General features: G+C 38.6%; 1 protein-coding gene across 1 annotated transcript in view; it reads right to left on the bottom strand.

Moving 5' to 3' along the window:
- loxl2a (lysyl oxidase-like 2a) overlaps nucleotides 1–26,861 on the bottom strand; it is a 39,085-nt gene that overhangs the window by 6,222 nt on the left and 6,002 nt on the right. Inside the window, exons 4-9 of the mRNA XM_079804622.1 lie at nucleotides 14,900–15,108; nucleotides 13,486–13,702; nucleotides 9,381–9,564; nucleotides 5,019–5,170; nucleotides 4,753–4,920; nucleotides 2,033–2,198 (exon numbers count right to left, since the gene is read on the bottom strand). Of these exons, the coding sequence (XP_079660748.1) occupies nucleotides 2,033–2,198; nucleotides 4,753–4,920; nucleotides 5,019–5,170; nucleotides 9,381–9,564; nucleotides 13,486–13,702; nucleotides 14,900–15,108 (1,096 nt within the window). The remainder of the gene's footprint in view (nucleotides 1–2,032; nucleotides 2,199–4,752; nucleotides 4,921–5,018; nucleotides 5,171–9,380; nucleotides 9,565–13,485; nucleotides 13,703–14,899; nucleotides 15,109–26,861) is intronic.

The following is a 26,861-nucleotide window of genomic DNA, read 5'->3' as shown; positions in this document are numbered from 1 at the left end:
CCAGCTGATAAATGACAGCCAATCAGATCCATCAAATCCATCCTGCTGTAACAAGCTCAAGCATTTAAAGCGGCAGACAAGCACGCGCTTAGAATAAACAGAACGATATCGTCTGCTGGTGTGGGTGATAATATAGTTTTCATTATAGTTATCTTTCTCTATCGTTCTCGGTGTGAACGGGTCTTTACACCAGAAATGTGATTTCTGGCATATTTTGTCTCCTCTTCGGAATTTTCTTGCGAATGATGTATGTTTAATGTCCTTATCTCTTGATTTCTGTTCATTTTGGTGCTATCGCCCCTTCACTACCTCGGATTGTTAGCCATTGTATGATTGTATATATTGTCGTGAGATATCTGTACCACTGTTTTGTTATTGTAAAAAAATAACAAATAAAAATGAACAAAAAAAAAGTTCAGAAGAACAGTATTTATTTGAAATAGAAATCTTTTGTAATATCACAACTGTCTTTACTGTTACTTTAGATCAATATAATGCATTTTTGATGAAGAAAAGTAGCCTATTCATTTCTTTTAAAAAATCTTACCAACTTCAAACTTTAGAACATTTGTGAATAAGCATTTAAAATAAAAGCAATTTTTTCATTTTTTAAATAACATTTTTGTATATGTCTTAACTCCAGAAAGCCAAGAAAACCAGATGAAATAAAAGGGAATTATTTGTCATTTATGAGACAATGCTTCCCCATCATTGGCAGAATTGTATGGCTTTCTGTGATTTCACTGTTATACAGTAGGGGGCGCTATTACACATCTTCTGAAAGAGTAGAGAATCTCTGGATCAAAACCATAGACTGTATAAAACAATGGACGTAGTGTCCGTGACGTCACCCGTAGGTTTCTGAAGAGCATTTTTGAAGGGCTGGCCATCACAATCTTGGCAGCGCGTCAACGCGGATCACTCCCGGATAACCAAAAATGGGCAAATAGGAGGAATGTGGGTGGAGCTGAGGTGCCTGGTTGCTGAAAACTTAGCTATAGATCAAAAGCACTTTTTGTACCAGACTGTAAAGTAGGGCATTTTAACATAGGGGGGTATATGGGATTGACTCCCTTTTGGAGGTGGCTGGCAACTTTAAAAAAAAAATTGTGGGGGGGGGGGAAGAGTCAAACATTAATTTTCAAATGAATGATAATTATGTCACAGTGGAAATAAAAGGTTAAGTGGAGTGCATTGCATTGTGGGATACTACAATTACTTTTGGAGCTGCTTTTTAGTCTCCTATTAGATTAAGCTTGATCCAGACAAGGAGTTAATTCACTTTTCTTAAAGGGTTAGTTCACCCAAAAATGAAAATAATGTAATTTATTACTCACCCTCATGCCGTTCCACACCCGTAAGACCATCATTCATCTTTGGAACACAAATTATGATATTTTTGTTGAAATCCGATGGCTCAGTGAGGCCTGCATAGGGATCAATGTAATTTACACTCTCAAGATCCATTAATGAACTAAAAACATATTTAAATCAGCCCATGTGAGTACAATGGTTCAATATTAATATTACAAAGCGACGAGAATATTTTTGGTGCGGCAAAAAAACGACTTATCTACGAATTATATAGTGATGGCCGATTTCAAAACACTGCTTCATGAAGCTTCGGAGCGTTATGAATCAGCGTATCGAATCATGATTCGGATCGTGTGTCAAACCGCCAAACTGCTGAAATCACGTGACTTTGGTTCTCCGAGGCGCTGATTCGATTCGCTGATTCATAACGCTCCGAAGCTTCATGATGCAGTGATTTTAAATCGGCCATCACTATATAAGTCGTTATTTAGTTTCTTTTGGCGCACCAAAAATAATCTTCTTGCTTTATAATATTAATATCGAACCACTGTACTCACATGGACTGATTTAAATATGTTTTTAGTTTGTGTTCCGAAGATGAACAGAGGTCTTACGGGTGTGGAACGGCATGAGGGTGAGTAATAAATTACATTATTTTCATTTTTGGATGAACTAACCCTTTAAGAGAATGATAATCAATAAGAGGTGATTGTCTCACTGTCAGAGCAGGAGACCCCAGCGGCAAAGCGTCCTCCTCCTTTCGGGCAGTTGATGTGTTTGCCGTGATGAAGACACTGAGGAAGACTCATCTCAGTTCCTGAGCATCTGACCCCACTCATCACAACATTGTCTGCATTTGCATCTCCAGCCCAGTACCACGTCTCCTATAAAAACACATGTTAAATATTAGTTAGTAAGTTTATTAGTCATAGGAATTATTGCTGTAAGAGTCCCACAATATATTCACATTCTCAAAGTCACCATGAAATCAATGCCCTCTTGACATCTCTTCTCTGATGACGGGCGTGAGGGCGGGATCAATCAGTCACTCACATGAGATCGACCAATAGCAAACCACAACCATCCAATCAATTCCCTATGGACAAAATCAAGTCCTGTCCAACATTTTTTCTTGTTTGAGAAGTCATTTCACTCGGATATACATCAAATCAATCAGTTTATTGAAAAGAAAACTGGTAACACTTTTAGAATATCTTTTAAGTGCTTTTTTGATATATATTTTTAAGAAAATCTTAAATAAATGTGTTAGTGTTTTGAAACGGAATATTGCTAACCCATGAAGATGGATATCTGGGTGCCATTACACCTTCACACCAAACGAGGGCTGTTCAATCACGTTTTACAGATCGACTGCATGTTCCTGAGCATCTGCTCACAAGATTGCTTTTCATTTGAGCTGTTGCATAAGCTTAGAGGTTTGAAACATAAGACGTCCCGTACCCCACAAGATCGGGAAAGTCTTTGTCAGTGTTTATGACTGCACAAACATATGTTCACGATGAGTAATCATCCAGTATTATGTTCTGTTTTCAATGTGTTGTGTCCTAGGCTGCACAGGGCTGAGTCACAGCCCCCTCTGGTAGATAAGCCTACAGGACTCCCAGCGTGGGCAGGGGGAATGTGGGCACATTCTGTCAGACTTTCCATGTGCTTCCTTCATCTCCCCCCGATGTTAAAAACCTTCCACACACGCTGTCTGGAAAGACCCACCGGTCCAGACTGTCAGACAAATCATGTTTAATGGCCACTCAGACATCTGGAAGTTGTATCTTGCACTTTTTGAGCTTTGGTAACAGTCTGAAAACGTGACCAACAGCATGTCGAAGTGTACAAACTTCACTATTAAGTAATTGAAATCTCTTTATTATGCTTTTAAGTCTCTTATGCTCACCAAGGCTGCATTTATTTGATCAAAAACACAGTGAAACAGTAATATTGTGAAATATTACTACAATTTAAAATAACTGTTTCCTATTTGAATATATTTTAGAATGCAATTTCTTCCTGTGATCAAAGCAGAATTTTAGCATCATTCCGCCAGTCTTCAGTGTCACATGATCCTTCAGAAATCATTCTAATTTGCTGCTCAAGAATCATTGTTGAAAACAGTTTCAACTGCTTAATATTTTTGTGAAAACTGATTTTTATTCAAGTTGAAAAGCACAGAGTTTATTCAAAAGCACAGTAGAAGTTTGTCAGCTATGTGTTCTTTCTGAATATAAGTATTAAGGTACTGAGCCCAGCATTTTGAACGTTAGTATATGTGGAACAGTACTTTAAAAACTAAAATACTTTATTTTACTTAAAATAAGTTCTTTAGGAGAAAAGGCCTTGACTGGACATCTGATTGACTACTTTTCTTGTTCAACCACTACACCAAGAAGACCAGAATAGTTGACTAACTTCTACATTTTGCTGGTCTATCCTGCTAAAAAAAGAAAAAAGAAACCTGCCGAAACTGGTTTAAGCTGGTATTAGCTGGTTTAAATGGGTTCTCTTAGGCTGACCAGTTGAAATGTGCCGAAAAACCTTCTAAAAAAAGCAAACAGACATGCTGGTAGACTAAATAAGACCAGCAAAAAAAAGTTTAAGCTGGTTCAAGGTGTTAATTTTTTAGCAGGGCAACAGTTAAATCAACACCACATTAGCATAAGCCAGCATGGATCGTTCACGCTAGCCTTTTCAGAATGCTCTAAGAACTATAATGACTATGAGTGACATTAGATTTAACTGCTTTGTGTCCTAAGGTCGAAGCCATTACGGCCATATTATGTCTTGACATGCGGCCATATGCCGCAACTAGTGGCAAATATCAGTCAATCATCATAATAACACTTAATCACGGCATTAGCCTGCAGAAGCACTTTAGCGTTTTCCAATTTCCACTCATAAAACCACCCCTCAAACCCTTCGTTCCATACCGTTTCTAATGCAAAAATTGTTTCCAGACCTGTATCACCAGTATTTTGTCACTGGGCTGTTAATTATCTGTCTCTAGTCCAGCCATTTCAGCTCTTGAAAGTCTGTGTGATCTTACATGCACGTTCAAATATGATTTAAATAATTGGGATTTAATAGGATTATGGCAAGCAAACGTATGGTGGAAGAAATGGGGACGCCACACTGGCTACATGGTATGTGCCTTCATTAAAGCTCTTCATCTACACCAAACACACCAAAATAGTCTCATATGCTATAATGATGATGACTCAAAACAATGCGTTGTGGATATTGATGGTTAAACACTATTGAATGTGGACCTTCATGAGAAGGTTGGTGTGTAGAATTTGCTAAAGTTGCGATCACATTTACCATTGTTCGGTGAATTTCATGGGTGAAATCTAGACATTTTAATAAGACCCCATGTGAACGTGAATTTTGTGTATGGATTCATGCTTGCTTTGAAAGTAGATTTACCTGAAACGCATGGCTGGCGAAGCCTAATCCCAGCTGTCTGCAGACCACCATGGCCTCTATAATCCCCCAGTTTTCACTACAAACGGTTCCCCAAACCAGAGAACCATTCTTCTCAGCAAGAACTTCCACACGTCCCTCGAGGGGGTTTCTTCCTCCGCTTAGACGTATCTGTTGTAGTCAAAAGTATTCATTGCTTTAAAATCTTACTGATTCATCAATTGTTAGAACATTAACGGAATATTTAGGGAACGTTTAAGAGTCCTCACCCTCTTCTGGAAACCCATGGCAGGTATATTGCAGCGTACAGCAGCGTCTTCCTCATGACTGCAGCCCAGCGCATCATTATTGAAGTAGCAGTCAGTGAGAGATTTCTCAAATCCAGAGCACTCCACCTCATTCATGTGGACCGGACCCATTCCTAAGAAAAAAACATGTACATTCATAATTCATTTTCAATATTAATTTAAAGGGATAGTTCACCCAAAAATGAAAATTACCCAGTGATTTACTCATTCTCAAGCCATCCTAGGTGTATATCTTTCAGACGAGAGTTATATTAGTTATATTAAAAGTTATATAAAAAAAAAAATCCTGCCTCTTCCAAGCATTATAATGGCAGTTAATGGCAGCCCAAAATTTGAAGCCCAAAAAAGTGCATCCATCCATTATAAAAGTAATCCACACGGCTCCAGGGTTTAATAAAGGCCTTCTGAAGCGAATCGATGGGTTTGTGTAAGAAAAATATCCATATTTAAAACTTTATAAAGAAAAATATCTAGCTTCCGCCTTCTGTATTTAACTTACGTAGAAAATGTAATATCTCTCACAGTTCAAAACGCTTACACTACGTCCAACGTCATGCGTCTGGTGGAAGCTAGATATTTTACTTTATAACATGTGAAATATGGATATTTTTCATACACACACACCCATCGATTCACTTCAGAATGCCTTTATTAACCCGCATGTGGATTACTTTTATAACCGATGGATGCACTTTTTTGGGGCTTCAAATTTTGGGCTGTCGTTCACTCCCATTATGAAGCTTGGATTTGCCAAGGACATTTAATAATATCATTTATATTCGTCTGAAAGAAAAAACTCATATTTACCTAAGATGGAGTGAGGGTAAATCATGGGGTAATTTTCATTTTTGGGTGAACTATCCCTTTAATGGTAATATACAGTGGAGCATTACGACAAACAGAGTGTTCATGGACAGGACATCTATCTGAGTTTAAATTATTTTATTTTCTTATCTGTAGATCATCTTAAAGTTTCAGCTAAAGGGTCCATAACAACACAGAAAAACATAAGCATATTTTATTGACTTGACTACTAAAAGTTGCAATTATTGACCAATCTCAAGCAGATTCACAAATTTAGCCCTCATGCTAATCAATTCCTGAAGTAACCTAGGGTGAATTGACTTGCTCAAAAGCACATTTTGGAGCTTAAAAACATCAACCAGATGTCATTCAATGGAGTCACATATAAAAAATATTTTTTCCATTAGATGCACCAAACAATTTTGTTTATCTGACGTTCTCTGCTGATCACATCAAATAACAGTAACAACTGTGCCTAAATGGATTTTAGGAGTTTGTTTTGATAGAGAACTGCAGAAGGCTTGTATTTGTTTAGACTAGAACAAGCAAAGAGTTGTTGACTTCTTCCATCAATGAGTAAATGAAGCCTTCAAATACCACACAAAGACTTTTGTCAGGGAAGAATGTATTTTAACGTGAATCAAAACATTAAACCATTTTTTGGGAACCCGTTTGGGACCGTTTTAAAGTAGTTTTTATAGCTGAAGGCTAAAGTAAATTTGAAGATTTGCAGCCAATTTGTAGGCTGTATTATTCAATAAATCCTTTGAGAAAGTAGAATGCATTGTTCTCATCTCGAAATTCAGTTCTGTGTTATTTTTGCCACACATCACTAAATACACCTACATAGTTTCCTAAATTTCCTAAACTATCAAAACAATCATCTTAAAGAGATAGTTCACCCAAAAATGAAAATTCTGTCATCATTAACTCACCCTCAAGTTGTTCGAAACAAAGGAAGATATTTGGCAGAGTGTCGGGGAAAAAATAGTATGGTAGTCAATGGGAGCCAAGATCTGCTTGGTTACAAACATTCTTCCAAATATCTTCCTTTGTGTTCAGCAGAACAACAACATTTATACAGGTTTGGAACAACTTGAGGGTGAGTAAATGATGACAGAATTAAATTTTTTGGGTGAACTATCCCTTTTATTACAGTGTGATTAATTTGAAACATTATGCATAGGAATACAATTAAAGTGTACAAGTGTGCATGACTCTCAGCAATTTTACAGCATTTTAAAATCAACTAAGGACCTGTCCAAACATCAGCTGAGGAGCAGCTATCTGCACATGCAGTTGGCGAACAGATGTTTCATTATGCAAAGTCTCCTGACCAAAGAATGTTCACATCTGCCTCTCATGCATCTGATCAAAGACACTTTAGTAAAGGGCAGTGATCCATGGATTTCTGTTAAATGCCAGAGACAGAGCCTGCCGTACATGCTGTTGTTTTGAAAAGGACAACGTGTGACTGACTGATTCTTGCTTCCTGCTTAATGGCTATACATTATAATTTTCTTTCCAAAATTTAGATATTAGATATTTCTAAGAGCCTGTTGTGAAATATAAGCTATGCATGATTATATGGTTAAATTCATTTTATTATTTGCATTTAGCCTTTGTAACCCCCTTCAGTACAAACCTGCGACTAGAGCAGTTTGATTCCAGTCTTTTGGAATTTTAATGCAGATTCCAAGAATAAATTCTGTTTTTTAAATTTAAACGAATCTAGTTTTGAATGAATCTGTTGAGTGAATGATTGAAGGAGTCACTCATAATACTCAAAAAAAATACTCACTCATCCCCACCTATTAGCGTAATGGTGTAAAAAGAGTCACCAAATGAATCAGTTAATGAATCTGAGTCTTTTTGGTGAACTGAATCAATCAAGACAATGGAATGAATCAAAACTCCCTCTACTAGATCTTTAAGGGATAGTTCATCTGTTCATCGGTCATTAATTACTCACCCATAAAGAGGTACTTCAGCGCTGGGAACATGAATCTGTATTTAAACTGGGTAATTTATGTAGTAGAAATGTAAAATTATTTTTGAATTGGGTGCCTTCTAGACTGAGAAAAGCCAGGAAATGTGTTTTTGGCCCATGTGGATGAAAGACAACAACTCCCAGAATGCACTTGCTTCGCTGACCTACGAGGCCACTCCCAAGCCACGTCTACCGGTTCTACAGTAGTTGACTAGAAACAAAAAAGACGCCGTAATATTGTGAGTCTCCGTGACGAGCTAGTTCCTAAAATAACTTAAACAGTAGTGTATTTTCCATTCAAATGGTGCTGTTGCTTTGTACCGGGATGTACAGCCAAAACCAGAAAAGGACAAGCAGTAAGTTTTCATCATTTCCCGATAAAAAAATTGGAGCGGTGAAAACAGTCGCTGCGGGCTATCGACCACCCGAATTTTGGAGAGGACACTAATATCGAAAACCTGAAAATACGGAGGGTGTGCAGTCGCCATTTCAAGCAGGAAGACTACGAACCGAATGTGCTTGGAATGAAGAGAGCCACTCAGAAGGACACCGCGATTCCTTCGATATTCACCTTCCCAGATGACGAACAGCCTGGGCCATCTGGTACTAAACGCATTCGCCTAGAGGTAAGACTTTCTCTAATACTCGACACGATTTCTGATCACATAGTAGCCTATACATAGTGATTTATAATAGTAAAATAGCAAAACATCAGAACGTAAAAAACGTTACCACGCATATACGCTGAGTAACTCGCCAATCTTGTCAATTATCTGAACATGCTCCTCCCGAGCTTTGGTGATAAAACATTATTTAACGTTTTTGAACATGTAGTTTCAGACTCCAATCACGTCTGTTGCGTTAGAACGTTAGTTGTACAGATCCCACCCCCTATGGGCAGGTTTAAAACATGTGGAACTAACTTCTACTACTGGCTGTAGTCTCTAGCCTCTGGCCAAAAAACGAGAGAATTATGCATTTTATTTCTAGAAAAAAATCCTCTGATGATGCAAATATCGTCATTTTGCATCATCTGAGGATTTTTTCCAGAAATAAAATGCATAATTCTCTCGTCTCAGGGGGACATGAGGGGGGAAAGTATGATAATTTGAATATACTACCGGGTTTCTACTGATACAAAGCTTAATGCTAATCGCTGAAGTAACCCTTTAAGTTGTTCCAAACCTGTGTCAATTTCTTTCTTCTGTTGAATACTATGGAGTCAATGGGGTCCCATTCACTGTTTGGCTACCCATATTCTTCAAAATATCTTCTTTTGTGTTAAACAGAACAAAGAAATGAATACAGGTTTGGAACAACTTGAGGGTGTGTAACTAATGACAGAATTTTCATTTTTGGGTGAACTGTCCCTTTAAGGCTCTCCTGGGACATGCAGTAGTTTGGAAATCAAGGTAATAGAGTCTCTGAATCTAAAAACTGATTATTTTAGGATAAACTCCCAACCCTCCCTGTGATCCATTTTATAGAACCACTGATATAATGTATTATGTATGAAAAGACATACTAACCTTGTCCTAACTTCGCTCCAGTGAGAGCGTCCTTGGCGCTCCCGAAGCCCAGCTCTCGACACACGACGGTAGCCGCCTTCAGGTTCCAGTTATCGTCACAGACCGTTCCCCAAATACCATTCTTCAGCACCTCCACTCGTCCTTCACCGATATTCGCACCTCCCCGCAGACGAACCAGGGGTTGCTGGGAAATCAGACAGGGAGTAAATTGGTGGTGTGATCAATTCACACAACCTCAGTGACCAGTGTTTGTTCAGTCTAGCTCTGTCCGTCTATGGATCTGATCCAGATGATTCAGCCTTTCAGATGAATTTTTTCCCATCCCCTGTATAAACAAATTCACTTCAGCTGTCTGGTGCCGTGCTTGAAAGTTATGTAATTTCCTTTTGATCCTTTCCTTTTGATGGAAACGTGATTTAATGCACTACATGTCACTATGACATTCAGGCTGAATGAACATGATGATCCACAGGAAAATATTGGAAGAGGAAATTATTCTTTCCAGAAATGTGAGAGGCCGAGAGATAGGGAAAACACTCGCTAAACATTCCACAACCACAAATCATCTCTGAGAGGGACTGTAACCCTAGCATCAACATACAACCATCTGCAGACAGAAAGAATGAAAAAATTGAAAATTAATTCAATTTGCACGTACGCTATAGTACAAACAAATAGTCTGTGAACCCAATGCTACCTGGAAACGGCTGATAGAAGACAGCCCAAAGTGAATTTTCCTCCATGACGTCATTGCTGATGACTGAGTAGATTCTTAGAAAATCTTTTTATTCCAGCGTCACTCCTTATTTTGCTGCTAAGCAGCGCTATCGCTACCACCACAATCATGAGGCTGCTAATGTTAACTTCATGCTCTGAATGTTGTTCATGCCAATAGCTGTTTCCATTCAAAGTTGCAAATTTAACTTATGCGCAAATCCATCCAAGGAGGAGAAGAGAACAAAATTGTCACTTCCTAATAAACTGGCGCCAAATATCACTAAGAAAAATGTAATTTGCTGCAGTAGGAGAAGCCAACTGTGGGTCTTTTTCATATATAATAAATTACTTTTATTAATGAAACACAGATGAAACACGATAGACACGGTCGTGTTATCTTGGTTTCGGAGGCGGATGCCTGTTGTTTGGGAATGCAGTCATGGAAGACAGTTCTGGGAATTATACCGAAGCACTTTGAAGACAGACTTTGGCTCAAGAATTTCAGAATAACCAAAAAAAACATTTTAGATGCTGTCCAACGAGATCGGTCTGCTGGTTAATCCAGTTATGATGTCCGATGTTACATGACTTTTTTAATGCGTATTGAGGAATTTATACGGTAAATGTGTTTCCATCGTAGTTTAGGCGCATGTTTTCTTATTGGATAAAAAAAATGATCCGCCTCAATTGATACGTTTCAACTGACCATGGTAAACATAAGATGAAGACTGTGGCTTCACTGTAAAAATATTGTTGGTTTAACAAAAAAAAAGTAAGTTACCTGGTTGCCTTAAAGTGCCCCTATTATGCTAGTTTAAACTTTCCTAATTTTGTTCTGGAGGTCTCCAACAATAGGTTTACATGCATCCCATCAAAGGTAAAAAAAACACTTTAATTTTCTCATAATATACATTGCACATGACCACATTGTTCAATGATTCTCAAAAAGCTCATGGATGAATCAGTCTCTCTAAATCCCTCCTTTCCGCAAGCCTACTCTTCTCTGATTGGTCAGATGGCCCAGTCTGTTGTGATTGGTCTACCGCGTACAGCGACCATTACCATAACTGAACTTCAGCTCTGTCCGGAGGCTTCAATTGTACACACACAGTGTGTACAGTAATGAGGACGTCGATTTTACACCAATACCAGCGCAAGTCTGAATCAATGATGAAACATTGGAAGAACTAGATATTCAACCCGAAAATTCAGCAGGACGTTTCTCAGTGATGGTACTCAGTTTGAGGAACATTATGAGATGTTCCAACTGTAATTCCTAACCATCAGCATAAAAGGGTTAGTTCACCCAAAAATGAAAATTCTGAAATTAATTACTTACCCTCATGTCGTTGGACACCCGTAAGACCTCCGTTCATCTTCAGAACACAAATGAAGATATTTTAGTTGAAATCCGATGGCTCAGAAAGGCCTCCATTGGCACAATGCACTTTACACTCTCAAGACCCTTAAAAGGTACGAAAGACGTCGTTACAAAAGTCCATCTCACTACAGTGGTTCTACAATAACTTTATGAAGTGAAGAGAATAGTTTTTCTGTGCAAAAAAAAACTAAATAACGACTTATATAGTGATGACCGATTTCAAAACACTGCATCATGAAGCTTCAAAGCGTTATGAATCAGTGAGTTGATTCAGCGGTTTGGATCGCCAAAGTCACGTGATTTCAGCAGTTTGGCGGTTTGACATGTGATCCGAATCATGATTCAACACCCTGATTCATAACGCTCCGAAGCTTCATGAAGCAGTGTTTTGAAATCGGTCATCACTATATAAGTCGTTATTTAGGGTTTTTTTGCGCACAAAAACTATTCTCGTTGCTTCGTAAAGTTATTGTAGAACTACTGTAGTGAGATGGACTTTGTAACGACGTCTTTAGTACCTTTTATGGGTCTTGAGAGTGTAAAGTGCATTGTGCCAATGGAGGCCTTTCTGAGCCATCGGATTTCAACTAAAATATTTTCATTTGTGTTCCGAAGATGAACGGAGGTCTTACGGGTGTCGAACGACATGAGGGTAAGTAATTAATGACAGAATTTTCATTTTTGGGTGAACTAAACCTTTAACAAGAGTGAGTGTATTTCTAATTTATTGCGGTGCACATGCGGGAACTGTGTCAGTAACAGCGCATACTTTAGCCGCGCACAACGTGAATGACTGATAACTTCAAAGTTTGCAAAACAAATCTTGCTCCATCCTTTATCTTTACTCAAAGTAGTAAAAATGACAGACAAACTGCATTAATAGACACAGTTTTAGGTAATACTGCAGCCCACAGCTGATTTACAGTAGTATTTCAGTAAGATACCTACACAATATGAAACACAATAAACACATTGTAGAGCACAGCGTCTTCTTGACATGATGCTATCCATTATCGCTGCAGTGTTTGAGGTGGATCAAGTTTTCCCTTGTGTCTGCGTGTGCAATAAGTGGACGGGAAATATGCTAATGTTTCATCCTGATGTCACAACGAAACGGCTTAGGACTCGTTTAAAAAATGATTTCAGAGTTGACTCTTACTTTTGAGAGACAATAACTTTATATATGCTGCACTTTCAGATTTAAAACTTTGCAGGATGTTTTCATTCACTTAAAACTATGTTACTACACTACATAAAAGGTAATTTTCAAAAATCCATAATAGGGGCACTTAAAATTTTTGAGTTCATTGAAATAAAACATTTGAGTACAATGAAGGAGTTTGGATTTATAAGTAGAAACTCAATACTGTTATCTAAACCACATTAATCATTTGTTGATTTGACAAAAGTTGATAACAAATCATGAAATTATTTATTTTTTACGGTGTAATTTAATTTTGACGTGTTGATGTGCATGAAAGAAAAAATTTGGCCAGCGGCTAACTAAACTAAATGCTCTAGACACAGAATGAGCAGATCTGAGTTAAATGCGTTAAAATAGGTTTATGGAAACATAGCTATCGACTAACTATTGTCCAGGTTGGATATGTTCTATAAAACCTAAGGCCGTAATATAGGCCTGCTATAAAGTAGGTAAATGTGTAGTTTATTAGTACAAACAAGTTTTTTTTTTCCATCATCAACTTTGTTGCTAAGCAGCACTAATTGGTACAGCCACTCAAACCATGAGATCGGTAAATGATACATTTTAAATATCTTTTAAATTGTACTCTATATTATGGCTTTTTTTTATCAAGAAGTACTTGGTGAGCCAAATGCTAACCAAAATGCCTTACGAAAGACAATCGAAATTACTTTTCCATTGTTGCTGACACAGTAGATTATTCTGAGATTCTGTAGATTTCCAGTGTTACTCCTTATTTTGGTGCCAAGCTGTGCTAATAGCTACAACCACAAGGCCGCTACTGCAAATGTTACACTACCAACCTCTGGTCTGTAGGCCTTGCGGAAGCCAGTGGAGGATGAGGGGGCAAAAGCTCTTCCAGGCACACAGCTGACCACCACAGGCAGGCCACGTCCACAAGTGCCATTCCTCTTGGGCTCCAGGGGTTTTCCCAGTTTACAGCTGGACAGGTGGGCTTCGTTTCCTGTGCAGTTCACCGAGAAACCCCAGTAGTTCTTTTTTTTACGCATGGACAGTGATCTGTAAAACAGAGCCACAGAGAAACTTCAGCTGTGCTATAAAATAATGAATAAATTGTGGAATATTATTTCAGTGATTAATTCTTGTTTAGGTGGATATCACAACAATGATTCAGAGGAATATCTTTTATGATTAATATAGTGATTAGACATTGCCTCTAGCAGTAAAGTAGTGCTAACCCAAGAAAATAGGACATTTCCCATGATTCCACAGCCAAGAGAAAATCCTAGATCAGAGAATCTAGTCTCAAACAATCTGTGAAGCATGCAGGTTTCCTTTCCTTTGGAAACCAAACCATTAAATATTAATTTAATGAGAACAGCATGTTCTGGGCTCAACACAAGTGTGTTGTGTCAACACAACACATGTATCAATAGCCTTTTGGTGCTATAATTATGTTGAGCAATGCAATCTATGATCTATTCATTGCAAATTAGGTTTCTCATATGAATAAAATTATAGGCCCAGACTTCAAAATACTGACATTGAGGAAAAGTGAGGTCACATAACCAGTGGCTTAAACACTGCACCTTTATGAAATGTTCCAACAAACAAACAAAAATATACATGGACATACCTCACCTTTAAATATCAACAGGCATTTTTTAGTACATGGCTTGGTTTAAAAATAAACCCATGAAAACATCTAAAGAAAAAAATAATATTTTCAGAACACTTATTTCCTGGAATGCTCTATTTTGGAAAACGTATACAAAAATAAGGACATTGGCTATAAACTTTTGTGTAATAGTGTATTTTAGTGTACAAATGTGGTAAGAACACACCAAAACTATAATTTATAGGGAGTTTTACAGTTAAATGTTCTTAGCAGAGTTACAGAGGAAACGCAATGTTCTCTGCTCGATGGGAAACGGCCAAGAAATATGTTGGGAAACAATCTGGCCATGATTCACTTGGGGAGGCGTTCACAGGACCAAAGAACTCTTGCTGCATGTTTGCATGGTAACTTTAAACTTTACAAAGTTAATGTTACTTTAGGGGAAACCTTAAATTCTCTGTGCAATGTTTTTGACATTGTGTATCTTTGTGTGTGCTTTCTTCCAGTTTTCATTGTATCATAATCATAAAAGACTGAACATTTATCTTTTTCACAGAGAGATGAAAAGTAATGATCATTATTATCATTATTGTCCTCGTTTTTCATACAAAGCAAAATTATTGGGGAGTTTTCCTTACTTATAGACTTTGTTGTTGTAGTTCTTCTCTCCGGGGAATCCGTACATTCCACAGACGACTCGGCTGTTTAAGGGGGTCCACTCCTCATCGCAGATCTGCCTCCATTTGCCCCGTTCTTTCAGTTCAACATAGCCTTCTGTGATGGGTATGCGCTTGAGGTGGGAAGATATTGGTCTTATACGGATTTCTTCCACCCGTTCTTCAAGAGTCTGAAGAGGAAGAAACAAAAGAAAACTTTTTTATTCATTAGCAGAATCCACACAATATTCCCAGAATGGCCATCATGACATATTTTTTTCAAGTCATTTCCTCAGGTTGCAGGAGATTACTTTGAGAAAGTTCTGAAGATGTTTAAGTCACTGTTTAAGAGTGTCTTCCACTCCTGGAGGGTGGAATCTGAGGGCCAAATTAAGGAGCCAGATAAATCATGCCTCACATTTGACAAGGCTGAAACAGGCTTAAAACAAGGTCAAAGTTGGAATTTGACTAATATCACTTCAATGTCTTCAGAAATGCCCTCAAAATATTCGAAACCCTTAAATGCATAACTCAGGTCTTTAGTGAAATAGGATGTCATTCACTACCCTCCTCCTCATTCATTTTAGACATCAACCTTCTTAGTATTCCTCTATCAATCAAACAAAAATGATAAAAGAATGCCTGTTTTCACATTCATTTTGTTTTCTATTAAATTTTTCAAAATTGTATCCACCTTTTTCCGGGGGGCGCTACTGTAAAAAAGAACCAATGGTAATTTGTGTGCTAGTTAGTGAAGAGGCTATGTGTTTTTCGGATCATTGGCAAGGTTTCAAAATTAACATTTGTACTATTTTTTTTTTTATCAGATGGTGCCACAAGGGTTACGTGAAGGTTACTGTGAAACAACATGAATGACACACACTAAACATTTTAGTTTAGTACATTTATTAGTTAACGTTAATTAATAATATCACAATACAATAAACAATACAATTTTCGTGCCCTTAATTGTCCTTACTTTACTGACCTTCCACAAAAGCTACAACAGCGTCCTGGCCCTGCAATACATGAACAACCCGCTGTCTGTACTTTACCTGTCACTGATGCTAGAATCCATGCCTTTTGATGGGATACGTGTAGGCTCAAGCTCAGCGCAATGTCTGCTTTTAGATCGTTTCTGACAGATACTGATACGCCTCTGAGCTTTTCAAATTGCTTATCGCCTAACCACCACAGGCTACTGAATCTAGAAAATAGCTAACAATGCAACCATACGTGATACGAGGCCACTTCTTCATGTCATCCTCCCAACCAACTACCGTGGAGGGTAAAGGTACTGTTGTTTCACCCTTTTGAAAGTTCGTTGAAGTTGTGTTCCCACATCGTTAGAAAATTTGGATAGCTTGAATGACTGTCAACTGTTGAATGTCAATAAGCTATGTTTCCATCCACCTATTTTTATGCGCATTTTGGGATATCGCATAAAAAAATGCTGAATGGAAATGCCAAGATGCGCATGAATTCTATCAATGCGCATAAAAAACTTATACGGATAAATGTTCTATCCGATATGAAAACGTGCGCATAAACTACGATGGAAATGCATAATGTCCCACTTGTTTACTTTGAACCGGAAGACACTCCCACTTTTGACGCAAGGCTTCATGGGGCGTAGGAAACTTGTGGATAGGGTCATCAACGACCCAAGGTGTGTAACAGAGTTAGAAAAGTATATTTTTTCTGCACAACAATAATGGAATCTTTGATGACTAAATAAGTACAATTCCCCTTATCATACACAACGCAAGTGTTTTTTTGCTAGTTTCAGCCTGACGCATTTATCATTTTCACATGCTGCTCCACGTTGTTTAAATAGCAAATGCACTCGTGCCGAGTCTGAAAACGAGGTGTGTTCAGGCACATTGTTGGCGCGTTGCTATTTTGAGGCAACTGAAAACAACTGTGCCATTGACCAACAAAAACCTGGTCTAAAATCAATAGCGCAGTATTTTTTGTGTTATTTAAATGGCGCATTAGTAATATGTGCCTATAGGCGGGTGCACAACGCGCCTACATTCTGTTTATTACACACACAGGGACGCGCAGCAGCACACAAACATTTTTAAATATTAAAAATAAATGGGTTCCTCTCTGGAGAAGCGGTCAGTTCCGCATCTGTCTTTTAAAGGGAATGGAAGATGAGACTCTGATTGGTTTACTGCACGTTACGCCCAAAACACACCCATGACTCAATAAGAGACTAGGTAAAACCCTTTTGGACAATGTGCCTGACGCACCGACCATTTTTTCAGTCGTTAAACTAGCAAAAGTGGATTCTAAGTGCATTTGCACCATGCGCTTCAAACCATGCACTCAGATCGTTAAAATAGGGCCCATAGTTACTGCAGGCAGAAAACAAAAGAAGAGGACGTATTATCAGCAAACCTTGAAATGGCTCAGCGATTTACTGCAGAGCAAGAACTGAACGCAATCAAATATTAGTGTCACTGTCACTTGATGGTGGATCTGGTGAAGAAGCTGTCAGCGATCAAAATATTGATTTTGAAGATGTTGAAAATTATAGTTTTGCAGATATGCTTGAGATGGCGAATATGAGCCAGATGCTGAATGTACTAGGAAATGAGCTCTGACGAGGACAGTGATGATGGTATAAAACATCTGCTGAAACTGAACCCTTTCAAGCTCCAAAAGATAACAAAATCTGCTTTATTTTATTCTTATGTAATTGTTACTGTAATATCAGGTGAGTTTTATATTATTGCGGCAGGTAGAGATCCATCTGTGTTAGATATAGATCTGGGTTGCTAAAGACCCGAATATGTAGTAATGTTTAGTAAAACATTCATGCAGGTTAACCAGTCTTAAGGGCGGTTATCCTAGATTTTGAGGGGTTGTGTTCGACCTTTCATTACAGAAACACGTGAATCTGTCATCGAATGCATTCATTTACAGGAATCTTATAGCTTGGAGAAATAATAAGTCTTATAAAATTCAAAAGCATCCTTGTTAGCTCCACAAAAAACACACTTACATGGGCTGTTTGCCGTGATATCAACTAAAAGGAATGTTTTAGATGTGTAAAACCAGCAATGTTGTACTATTAACAGGATATGTTTTAACTGACCATGGTAAACATAAGACGAAGGCTGTGGCTTCTAATTTAATTTCAGCGTGTGTTGATGTGCCCGTGTGTGCATGAAAGAAGAGAGAGAGAGAAAGTTGGCCAGCGGGATTAAACCAAAAGAATGTGGTGGCCTCACGTGGACCTAAAAGCTCTAGACACAGAGTGAGCCGAATGTAAATGTAAATATTACTATATAAAGGCCAGACCAATGGGTACAGTTAAAGTGGGCTCTCAAGTCAGACACATTCCTGTTTTCTTAAGCATTTGGAAGTCTGGAGGAAACCAAAGAGGTGACTGTTGAACTGAGGGTGTGAGACGGGGTCATCCAGCCAGATGTGAGGAAGAGTCTACGCCTGTTGCCTGATAGTGTGACCTCCGCCTAAAGAAACCAGACCTTCCACTGCATATTTTTACACCAAAGAGACGCCCTGTTTAATCAATCTCAGGCTTTGTTGAATTTCAGAGGTTGATCTACGATGATAGTACAGGTACATTTGGGTTTTTTTTTCAACGTACTGATAAAAAATACAGTTGGAATGTTTATAAATCCTATATATATATATATTCCTTTGCCAGCCGTAGTAAACCTGCCTATCAAACTGCCCTGCAGGAGTTTAGTGATACATCAAGCATCTTTTAAGGGATAAAATATCAGGCTAACAGGGAATGTTCTCTTGTACATAAGATTTGAACCAACAATTTGCGCCTTGTGAAGATTGAAGAATGTCTGGTCCAAGACCCGACATGCTATGACCAACAATGAAGGCAAGTTTGTAAACTCCTTGACTGATAGCATGACAAGTTTGACAGGAGCCATCAAGACTTCAAATCCAAGGTTTTGTTTTAGGGAAATTCCTAAAATTGCACTGTAAGTCCCTTTGAAATAAATTAAATGAAGCAAGTTACTCCAGCTAACAGTCATTGTCTGATGCAAGAAAAGTCAGACATTGCTGTATAAATAAAATACTGAATAGTGCCAGACACCCAGTAGCTATCAAGATTGTGGTTCAGGTCAAAGCAAATCTATTTGTTCAATTCCTGCATCTGACTATACCTTCTTCCCTACTACATAGTACGTGAGAAACAGTATGCGAAAAGGGTAGTATGCCAGAAAACATAATATTCATGAGAGGATTTGTGAATGACAGTGAAGCAATGCAACCGACGAAGCAAGTCACATGCCAATGACAACATGGCGGATGTAGTGTGTCCAAATTTAATTTATACCACATATTAATATTATATAAACTTTTATTTTATATAACCGTTGCTCATCAAATGTAGTACTAGACAGTGTGCGATTTCAGACGCAGCTAATGCCCTGCAAACATTTGTCTGACGGCAACATCATGTCCCTGGCCAAAAATACACTATATTGCCAAAAGTTTTGGGATGCCTGCCTTTACATGCACATTAACTTTAATGACATCCCATTCTTAATTCCCATTCTTGGAGTTGGCCCACCCTTTGCAGCTATAACAGCTTCAACTCTTCTTGGAAGGCTTTTCACAAGGTTAAGGAGTGTGTTTATGGGAATTTGTGACCATTCTTCTAGATGCGTGGAAGTGATTGGAACACCTGAATTCAATGATTTGGAGGGGTGTCCCAATACGTTCGGCAATAGAGTGTAGTCGCGGTAGGACAGCATAAATCGGCAAAAATATCTAACACAGAACATTTCCTAAAAATACAATATGGATACCGTCAACGACATCTGTTCAACTTTCATTTTTTGACTATTTTTCAACCATGACGGGACGTGTCGGAGGGACGTCTTTTCAATGGTCACTTAACAACAAATGTTTGCTGGGTATTTTTATACAAAAAGATTATCCAAGTATTTTTCCCTATTCTGCAATTTGTCACTACAGCACTACCTTTTTAAGGGGGATTATCGAATGTTTAAAGTAAACCCCTTTTAAAGATGTTTATTAGCTGCATAAATAACTTGGCTCTATTACAGACAAGTGCTTTCATACACAACAACTACGTAAACAGGTAAATATTTTTGTCAATATGCACATTCCATTGGGAAGCAAACCCCTCGCCATATGTGACTATCTACAGTGCTTAAATGAACTGTGAAGTGATTAACCCACTGCTAATAATCTAAAAGTAAGTGTACGACCAAACAGACTATTTCATTCAATCACATCACCTTCTCCTTCATTTTTGGTAGTAATAAAACCAGACAAAGAGGTCTTTGAGTTTGTAAATGCTGTCTGTCAGCTCATATATACAGCAGTATATCTGAGACATACGCACTTACAGTCATTCATATAAGTGAGAAACCATTCCCACATCTTACTGCGTTTAAGAACCGGGGGTCCATGTGTAAGCGATGGAAACGGTAGCAGCAAGACTAAATGAGGGGGAGGAAGCCCCTCGTAGTTCAGACATTCCTTAGTTGCTGAGGTGCCAGCTGGGACAGAACTACCTTCTTTTTACATTCATGGAATCCAGATATCAAAATATTTACATGCCATTAATGTTCCTCCGCAGGACTTCTCGAGGTGGGCGAGGTGATGGTGTCTGGTGCAGACGTGCAGTCAAAATCTCCCCTCTTATTCACTTCCCACCACGTGTTTCACGTTGGACCTCCACGTGCCTGTTCCAGGGACTAGGAGTGAAAACGCCTGTTGATTGTGCGGGTTTGTGGTTTTAGGGAGTGTTTGAGAGAATTTTAGGCACTTTTTGAGGAAGTAAAAGGATAATGTGAGGGGTTGATGGATTCAGCTGATATATTGATTTTTGCTGAAGTAATGAAGAAAAAGAGAAAGAAAGGGGATACATGAAAAACATCTGGATTTTCTCCATTGTTACAAGCCAAGCATATGTACACACAGCCATTCCCACCACCCCAAGAAGCAGGAAGTTTCTACAGCTCGGTGTGTCATCACAACACACACACACATATTCACACCACCACTCCAAAATCAGCCTGTCTACAACTGTCTGCAAGAAATGCTATTTTCAGACAGGCTTTTGTCTTCAGGGTCATTTTTGTGTCAGGACACCACTTACGACACTTGGACAAGAAACAAAGTATGACAGAACTAATGGTGAACTTTTGGCAGTAGAACAAGGGTCACAAGGGTCCCATGAACAAGTCGGTTCCATGGAAACGCTCCAGGTTAACGTAATCCCTGAACTCCACAGAGCAACTCTGGGCATATTTACATTCAACCTTTATGTTCTTCCCACAAGGGTATTTTTTCACAAACCAAGAGTAGCTAGACAGTTTGTGGACAAAGAAACTGGTCAGAACAAGTCTTGGGTTCTGGGACAACAAGAGACAACATTTAAACTCAATGCAGCAATCTAAATGTGCTTGAAAGTCAATGCAGCAAGACATCTTGTCAATATATAGAGTACATGATTCTGATTAGACAATATTCTATGGCTGAATATTTTGGTATAAAATTTAGTGACACATAAACTGTATATTTGACCATTGTCCCTAAAAAAACGAATCACTTGCCGGCGCGATCACATGCATTTTTTCCTGATAACAGCGGAAACAACTTAAAATACACCCAAAAAGTTTCTGTCTTCTGCTGAACACAAAGGAAGATATTTGGAAGAATGTTTGTACTCAAGCAGATCTCAAAAAATACTATGGTAGTCAATGGCTGCCGAGATCTGCTTGGATACAAACATTCTTCCAAATATCTTCCTTTGTGTTCAGCAGAAGAAAGAAACTCATACAGGTTTGGAACAACCTGGTGGTGAGTAATGATTACAGAATTTTCATTTTTGGATGAAGTATCCCTTTAACTGAACAACTACTAGTTGGCTAGAAAAATCTTTAGCCCTACCAAATACACACCATTTGTAGAGACCTTTCAGGATGAGTGTTTCGGGGTTTTCTAAAGATACTGATTTCAGTAATATCAGGACATTTTATGCATGCTATTCCAAATAAATTGAATTTAACCTCACAACTGACCTCCCCTCCCTATACTTCCTGACCTGGTTTTAAATCTGATAGCTTTTATTGTCATGAAGTATCTTGAGTTTCCTACTCTTCTTTGAAAATGGAATGTGAGAGAAAGCCAACACCTCTTAGCATGGTGGAAAATCCTGAACTTTGACCTCTTCAGGGTACATTTAGCATGTAGGTTCACTACTGATACATTCTGTTGAGACAACTGGTTGAGACAGACACAGGCTTGTTGACTTAAGAGCATGCTTTGTCTGTAAGTGAATATATAGGTCTATATATTCAAATCAATCACCATGACAAGCAGAGTGCAATCCATTACAAGCATTAATCTTCTTCAGGTCCTGTCTTTTTGCCTTATGAACTTGACCTTACAATGTTCTATCCTGATAAACATCTGCTGACTGTTCACAACAAACAGTAGGCACTACTCCATATTTAAAGGGGTGATTAATTGAGAAATCAACTTTCCCTTTAGCCTTGGATATATAAAAGTTCATTGTGATATACGAATATCCAGTACGTTTCGGAGCTGAAAACTTCCTTGTTAGAAAAGCTTTTATTGGCACCAGGCCCAGAAAACGCTCAATCTCAGAATTTGTCGACCCTTGACGTCATCGTATGCTTAAACGCCGCCTCAACAGATAAATATATACGCCTGATTCAGTAGCCCTGCCCACAGACTCGTGGAGCTAAATGGATCGCGCTACCGAGCAATAAACATGCCGAAGAGAGTAATATATTGCGCCGTGCCTGGTTGTGGAAATAACACAGTCGATGCACAAGCTTCCTTCGGATTCTAATATTGGAAATGTGTGGTTGAACTTTATTTTTAATAAATATCCAGCTTACGTGACATTGCACGAATGTTAATTTCACCGGATTCGTTTGTAAACAAGAGACTGGATTTGCAGACAGGATGAGATTACATGAATGAATGAAGCAACACACTAATGTAAGTAAAAATTTTTTTTATATGTGATAGTAATGCATTGATACAGATCAAATACAATGTTACATTGTGTACATGTCCAACTAATACAATCGCGGAAGTTTTGATCATGCTGTCTGCAACGTACTTGGCACACGCGTATATCCACCGATTGGGCAGCCAAAGTAATATAAAATAACATTCATATTAATTGCTGGTGGATGAGAGAGAAATCATTACGTTTGCTTGATAAAGACCTTTTTTTCGAGCCCTGTGGGTGAATCCTTACGGTTGCCGTTTTCCCACACGCTTTTAAAACAATGCCTCACGCGCACTCATGGGGGAGTCGAAGCTCATTAAATCTGAAAAGCTTATCCAATCATAGCAGTGGGTGTTTACTTCCAAGTCTTCAGTGCGGCACGCCCATTAAAACCGAGTGTGTCTTGAGAGAGGCTCAAAACCAGGGCAGAAAATAGCCTATTACTTATTCATTATGATGTTTTTGAATGTAAAAATCACGCAAACATCACAAGTAGACCTCAGACAACAGTATAACAATTTTTTTTTAAAGCCAGTTCATGACACATTTAATGATTTTGAATCATTTGAATTTGAATCATAACTTAATTTTGTCTGAGGTTGTATTGTATTTTTGCAAGTAGTCTACCACTCTCATCTCATCAGTTGGTAGGAAACATCTGCTATAGACAAACATGGAAATTAATTGTATAATCATTAGCTGAGAACTGGCATCAAATCCATGAACTGCAAACAGCTTCCATGTTCTGAACTTTTGGTGACCATTCTGTAGACCCTTGATTGTTTCCACGTGTTGTGGCAGATTGTGTGTGGTGGCGATTCATTTGATTACGATAAGCATTTCTTCTGTTCCACTTAATGTTTACAAGAATACAAAACAAACCATTAACTCGTTCATTTACCCCTGCTGTCTGCTCTGAGAGTCTGTCTTTTGTCTTTCTTATTAGTTTAGACAATAAATTAGTTTATTGTACAGTTTCTAGCTGCATGTTATAAGTATAAAATCTGTTTATGTTTCAGAGGCAGATAATATAGTGGGAAAACTGTGAAAAAGAAAACAATATAAACAGTTACATATTTGATTTATCATTCCAAAAGAAATGATCGCACTGGGGTAGTGATTGTTAGCATGTTGCTATGCGATTAGGCTGGTTGTCTTTAGATAAGTATTTCAGCTAATGCCTTCATCAAAAATGTGAATGTGAAAAATATCTGTGCTTCTGTGGAAAAATATAAATCTATGAGCATCTAAATGCAGCCGAAAGCTTTCCAGCTGTCTTGGAAAGACATTCATTAGATCAAGCATTTTGTGCTTTTGCAAGAGGTCATCCAATTAAGCAGTCTTTGAATGACTTGTCTAAACTGTTTCACAAGCCATTAAACCCAGCTAGTCAAATATAGTGTCTGAAGTGCACTTATGGGCTCTGAAATAACGCTAACGCTAACTAATGTTTTACGCTAACCACTACATGTTTTCAGGGTAATGTAGTGCATCTTTACATGTAAATAATAAGCTAATATGATCATAGCAGCAAACTGGATGTGATGCAGTAAAAAATTATATCCGTCATCTTCCCCTACATCTTTAAACAAGGTCTTTAAAAGGTTTAAAAGGTAATGTTTGCTAGGTGGAGCACACACAGGCTAACTGTGCTGACACCCAGGAAAGGTAAATAAAAGCACACAAACAGACTTTCAAACAGTTTTGTTTGTATGTATATGACAGAAAACCCCTTTATTCAGCAATTTTCCTGTTTTAGCAAAGGGTAATATTTGTGGAAGGATCTCGTAATCCACTGCTCATGATGCGCAGAATTTAGCACTGTTCGGCTGCCAGTTTTTGGCTACTCTTTGTCATTTCTGACATCAAATTGTCCATTGATGAGAAAAAATACACAAAAAGATGGACTCTTGCTTATAAAAACATTGGCACTAGAAGGAAGCCTGAGGAATCTGGGCGTCTGTCTCAGTTCAGTTCACCCTGCTGAGCTGGTGTTTGAGAATTCACTCATACAAGGTTCACAGAGACTGCTTGTGTCTCAGACTTCTGGTATGTGACGCCGGAAAAGTCACGATTACACCTACCAATAGATAACTTCTCACATTCATTCACAGACTGTCGCCTGACTGGTGACATCATAGGAATTTGAGGTGACCAATGGAACCTTTTCACAAACTGTGATGACACAATTCCACTGCTATCAACATCGCAAGTTTTTAATGTTTTCATTTAAAATAAAAATACATTTATAATACCACACTTATTATATCTACACTCACCTAAAGGATTATTAGGAACACCTGTTCAATTTCTCATTAATGCAATTATCTAATCAACCAATCACATGGCAGTTGCTTCAATGCATTTAGGGGTGTGGTCCTGGTCAAGACAAATTCCTGAACTCCAAACTGAATGTCAGAATGGGAAAGAAAGGTGATTTAAGCAATTTTGAGCGTGGCATGGTTGTAGGTGCCAGACGGGCCCGTCTGAGTATTTCACAATCTGCTCAGTTACTGGGATTTTCATGCACAACCATTTCTAGGGTTTACAAAGAATGGTGTGAAAAGGGAAAAACATCCAGTATGCGGCAGTCCTGTGGGCAAAAATGCCTTGTTGATGCTAGAGGTCAGAGGAGAATGGGCCGACTGATTCAAGCTGATAGAAGAGCATCTTTGACTGAAATAACCACTCGTTACAATCAAGGTATGCAGCAAAGCATTTGTGAAGCCACAACACGCACAACCTTGAAGCGGATGGGCTACAACAGCAGAAGACCCCACCGGGTACCACTCATCTCCACTACAAATAGGAAAAAGAGGCTACAATTTGCACGATTGGACAGTTGAAGACTGGAAAAATGGTGCCTGGTCTGATGAGTTTCGATTTCTGTTGAGACATTCAGATGGTAGAGTCAGAATTTGGCGTAAACAGAATGAGAACATGGATCCATCATGCCTTGTTACCACTGTGCAGGCTGGTGGTGGTGGTGTAATGGTGTGGGGATGTTTTCTTGGCACACTTTAGGCCCCTTAGTGCCAATTGGACATCGTTTAAATGCCACAGCCTACCTGAGCATTGTTTCTGATCATGTCCATCCCTTTATGACCACCATGTACCCATCCTCTGATGGCTACTTCCAGCAGGATAATGCACCATGTCACAAAGCTCGAATCATTTCAAATTGGTTTCTTGAACATGACAATGAGTTCACTGTACTAAAATGGTCCCCACAGTTACCAGATCTCAACCCAATAGAGCATCTTTGGGATGTGGTGGAACGGGAGCTTCGTGCTCTGGATGTGCATCCCACAAATCTCCATCAACTGCAAGATGCTATCCTATCAATATGGGCCAACATTTCTAAAGAATGCTTTCAGCACCTTGTTGAATCAATGCCATGTAGAATTAAGGCAGTTCTGAAGGCGAAAGGGGGTCAAACACAGTATTAGTATGGTGTTCCTAATAATCCTTTAGGCGAGTGTATATCTCTCTATATTTTCCCCTCTTTTGGAAAGTCATTGCAAATGGAGAAAATGGGAACACAAAAATTATATTTGTTGTAGTCTCCCGTTCACCACTATATAAGTTTATAGTGAACTATGACGACTTCCGAACGCCAGAAAAGTGAGAAGGGGGTCTGACGGCTGGTGTTTTTCATACCAGACAATTCCCTCATTGAAAACTATTAACCAACAGTCTTTTTGCTTCTCATAATTGAAGAATTCACGTTTGACGGGTGGGATTCCATTTTGCTTTTATTCCTTCCATTAGTCAGCAATTCCTAAAGGCGGCATTGAAGGAGTGGGGGAGCGGGTCGGGGACAGGAAGGATCGGGGGGGAGACGCACAATGTGGTAATGTCATTAAACCTAGTGGAAATGGAAAAGCACACCATGGGCTCTTTGATCGCTCTCAAAGGTCCATC

The sequence above is a fragment of the Gobio gobio genome, assembly GCF_949357685.1.
Source record: "Gobio gobio genome assembly, chromosome: 22".
NCBI classification, from domain to species: Eukaryota; Metazoa; Chordata; class Actinopteri; order Cypriniformes; family Gobionidae; genus Gobio; species Gobio gobio.
Note: the sequence above shows the minus strand (reverse complement) of the source record. Positions and strands in the feature narration are given on the sequence as shown.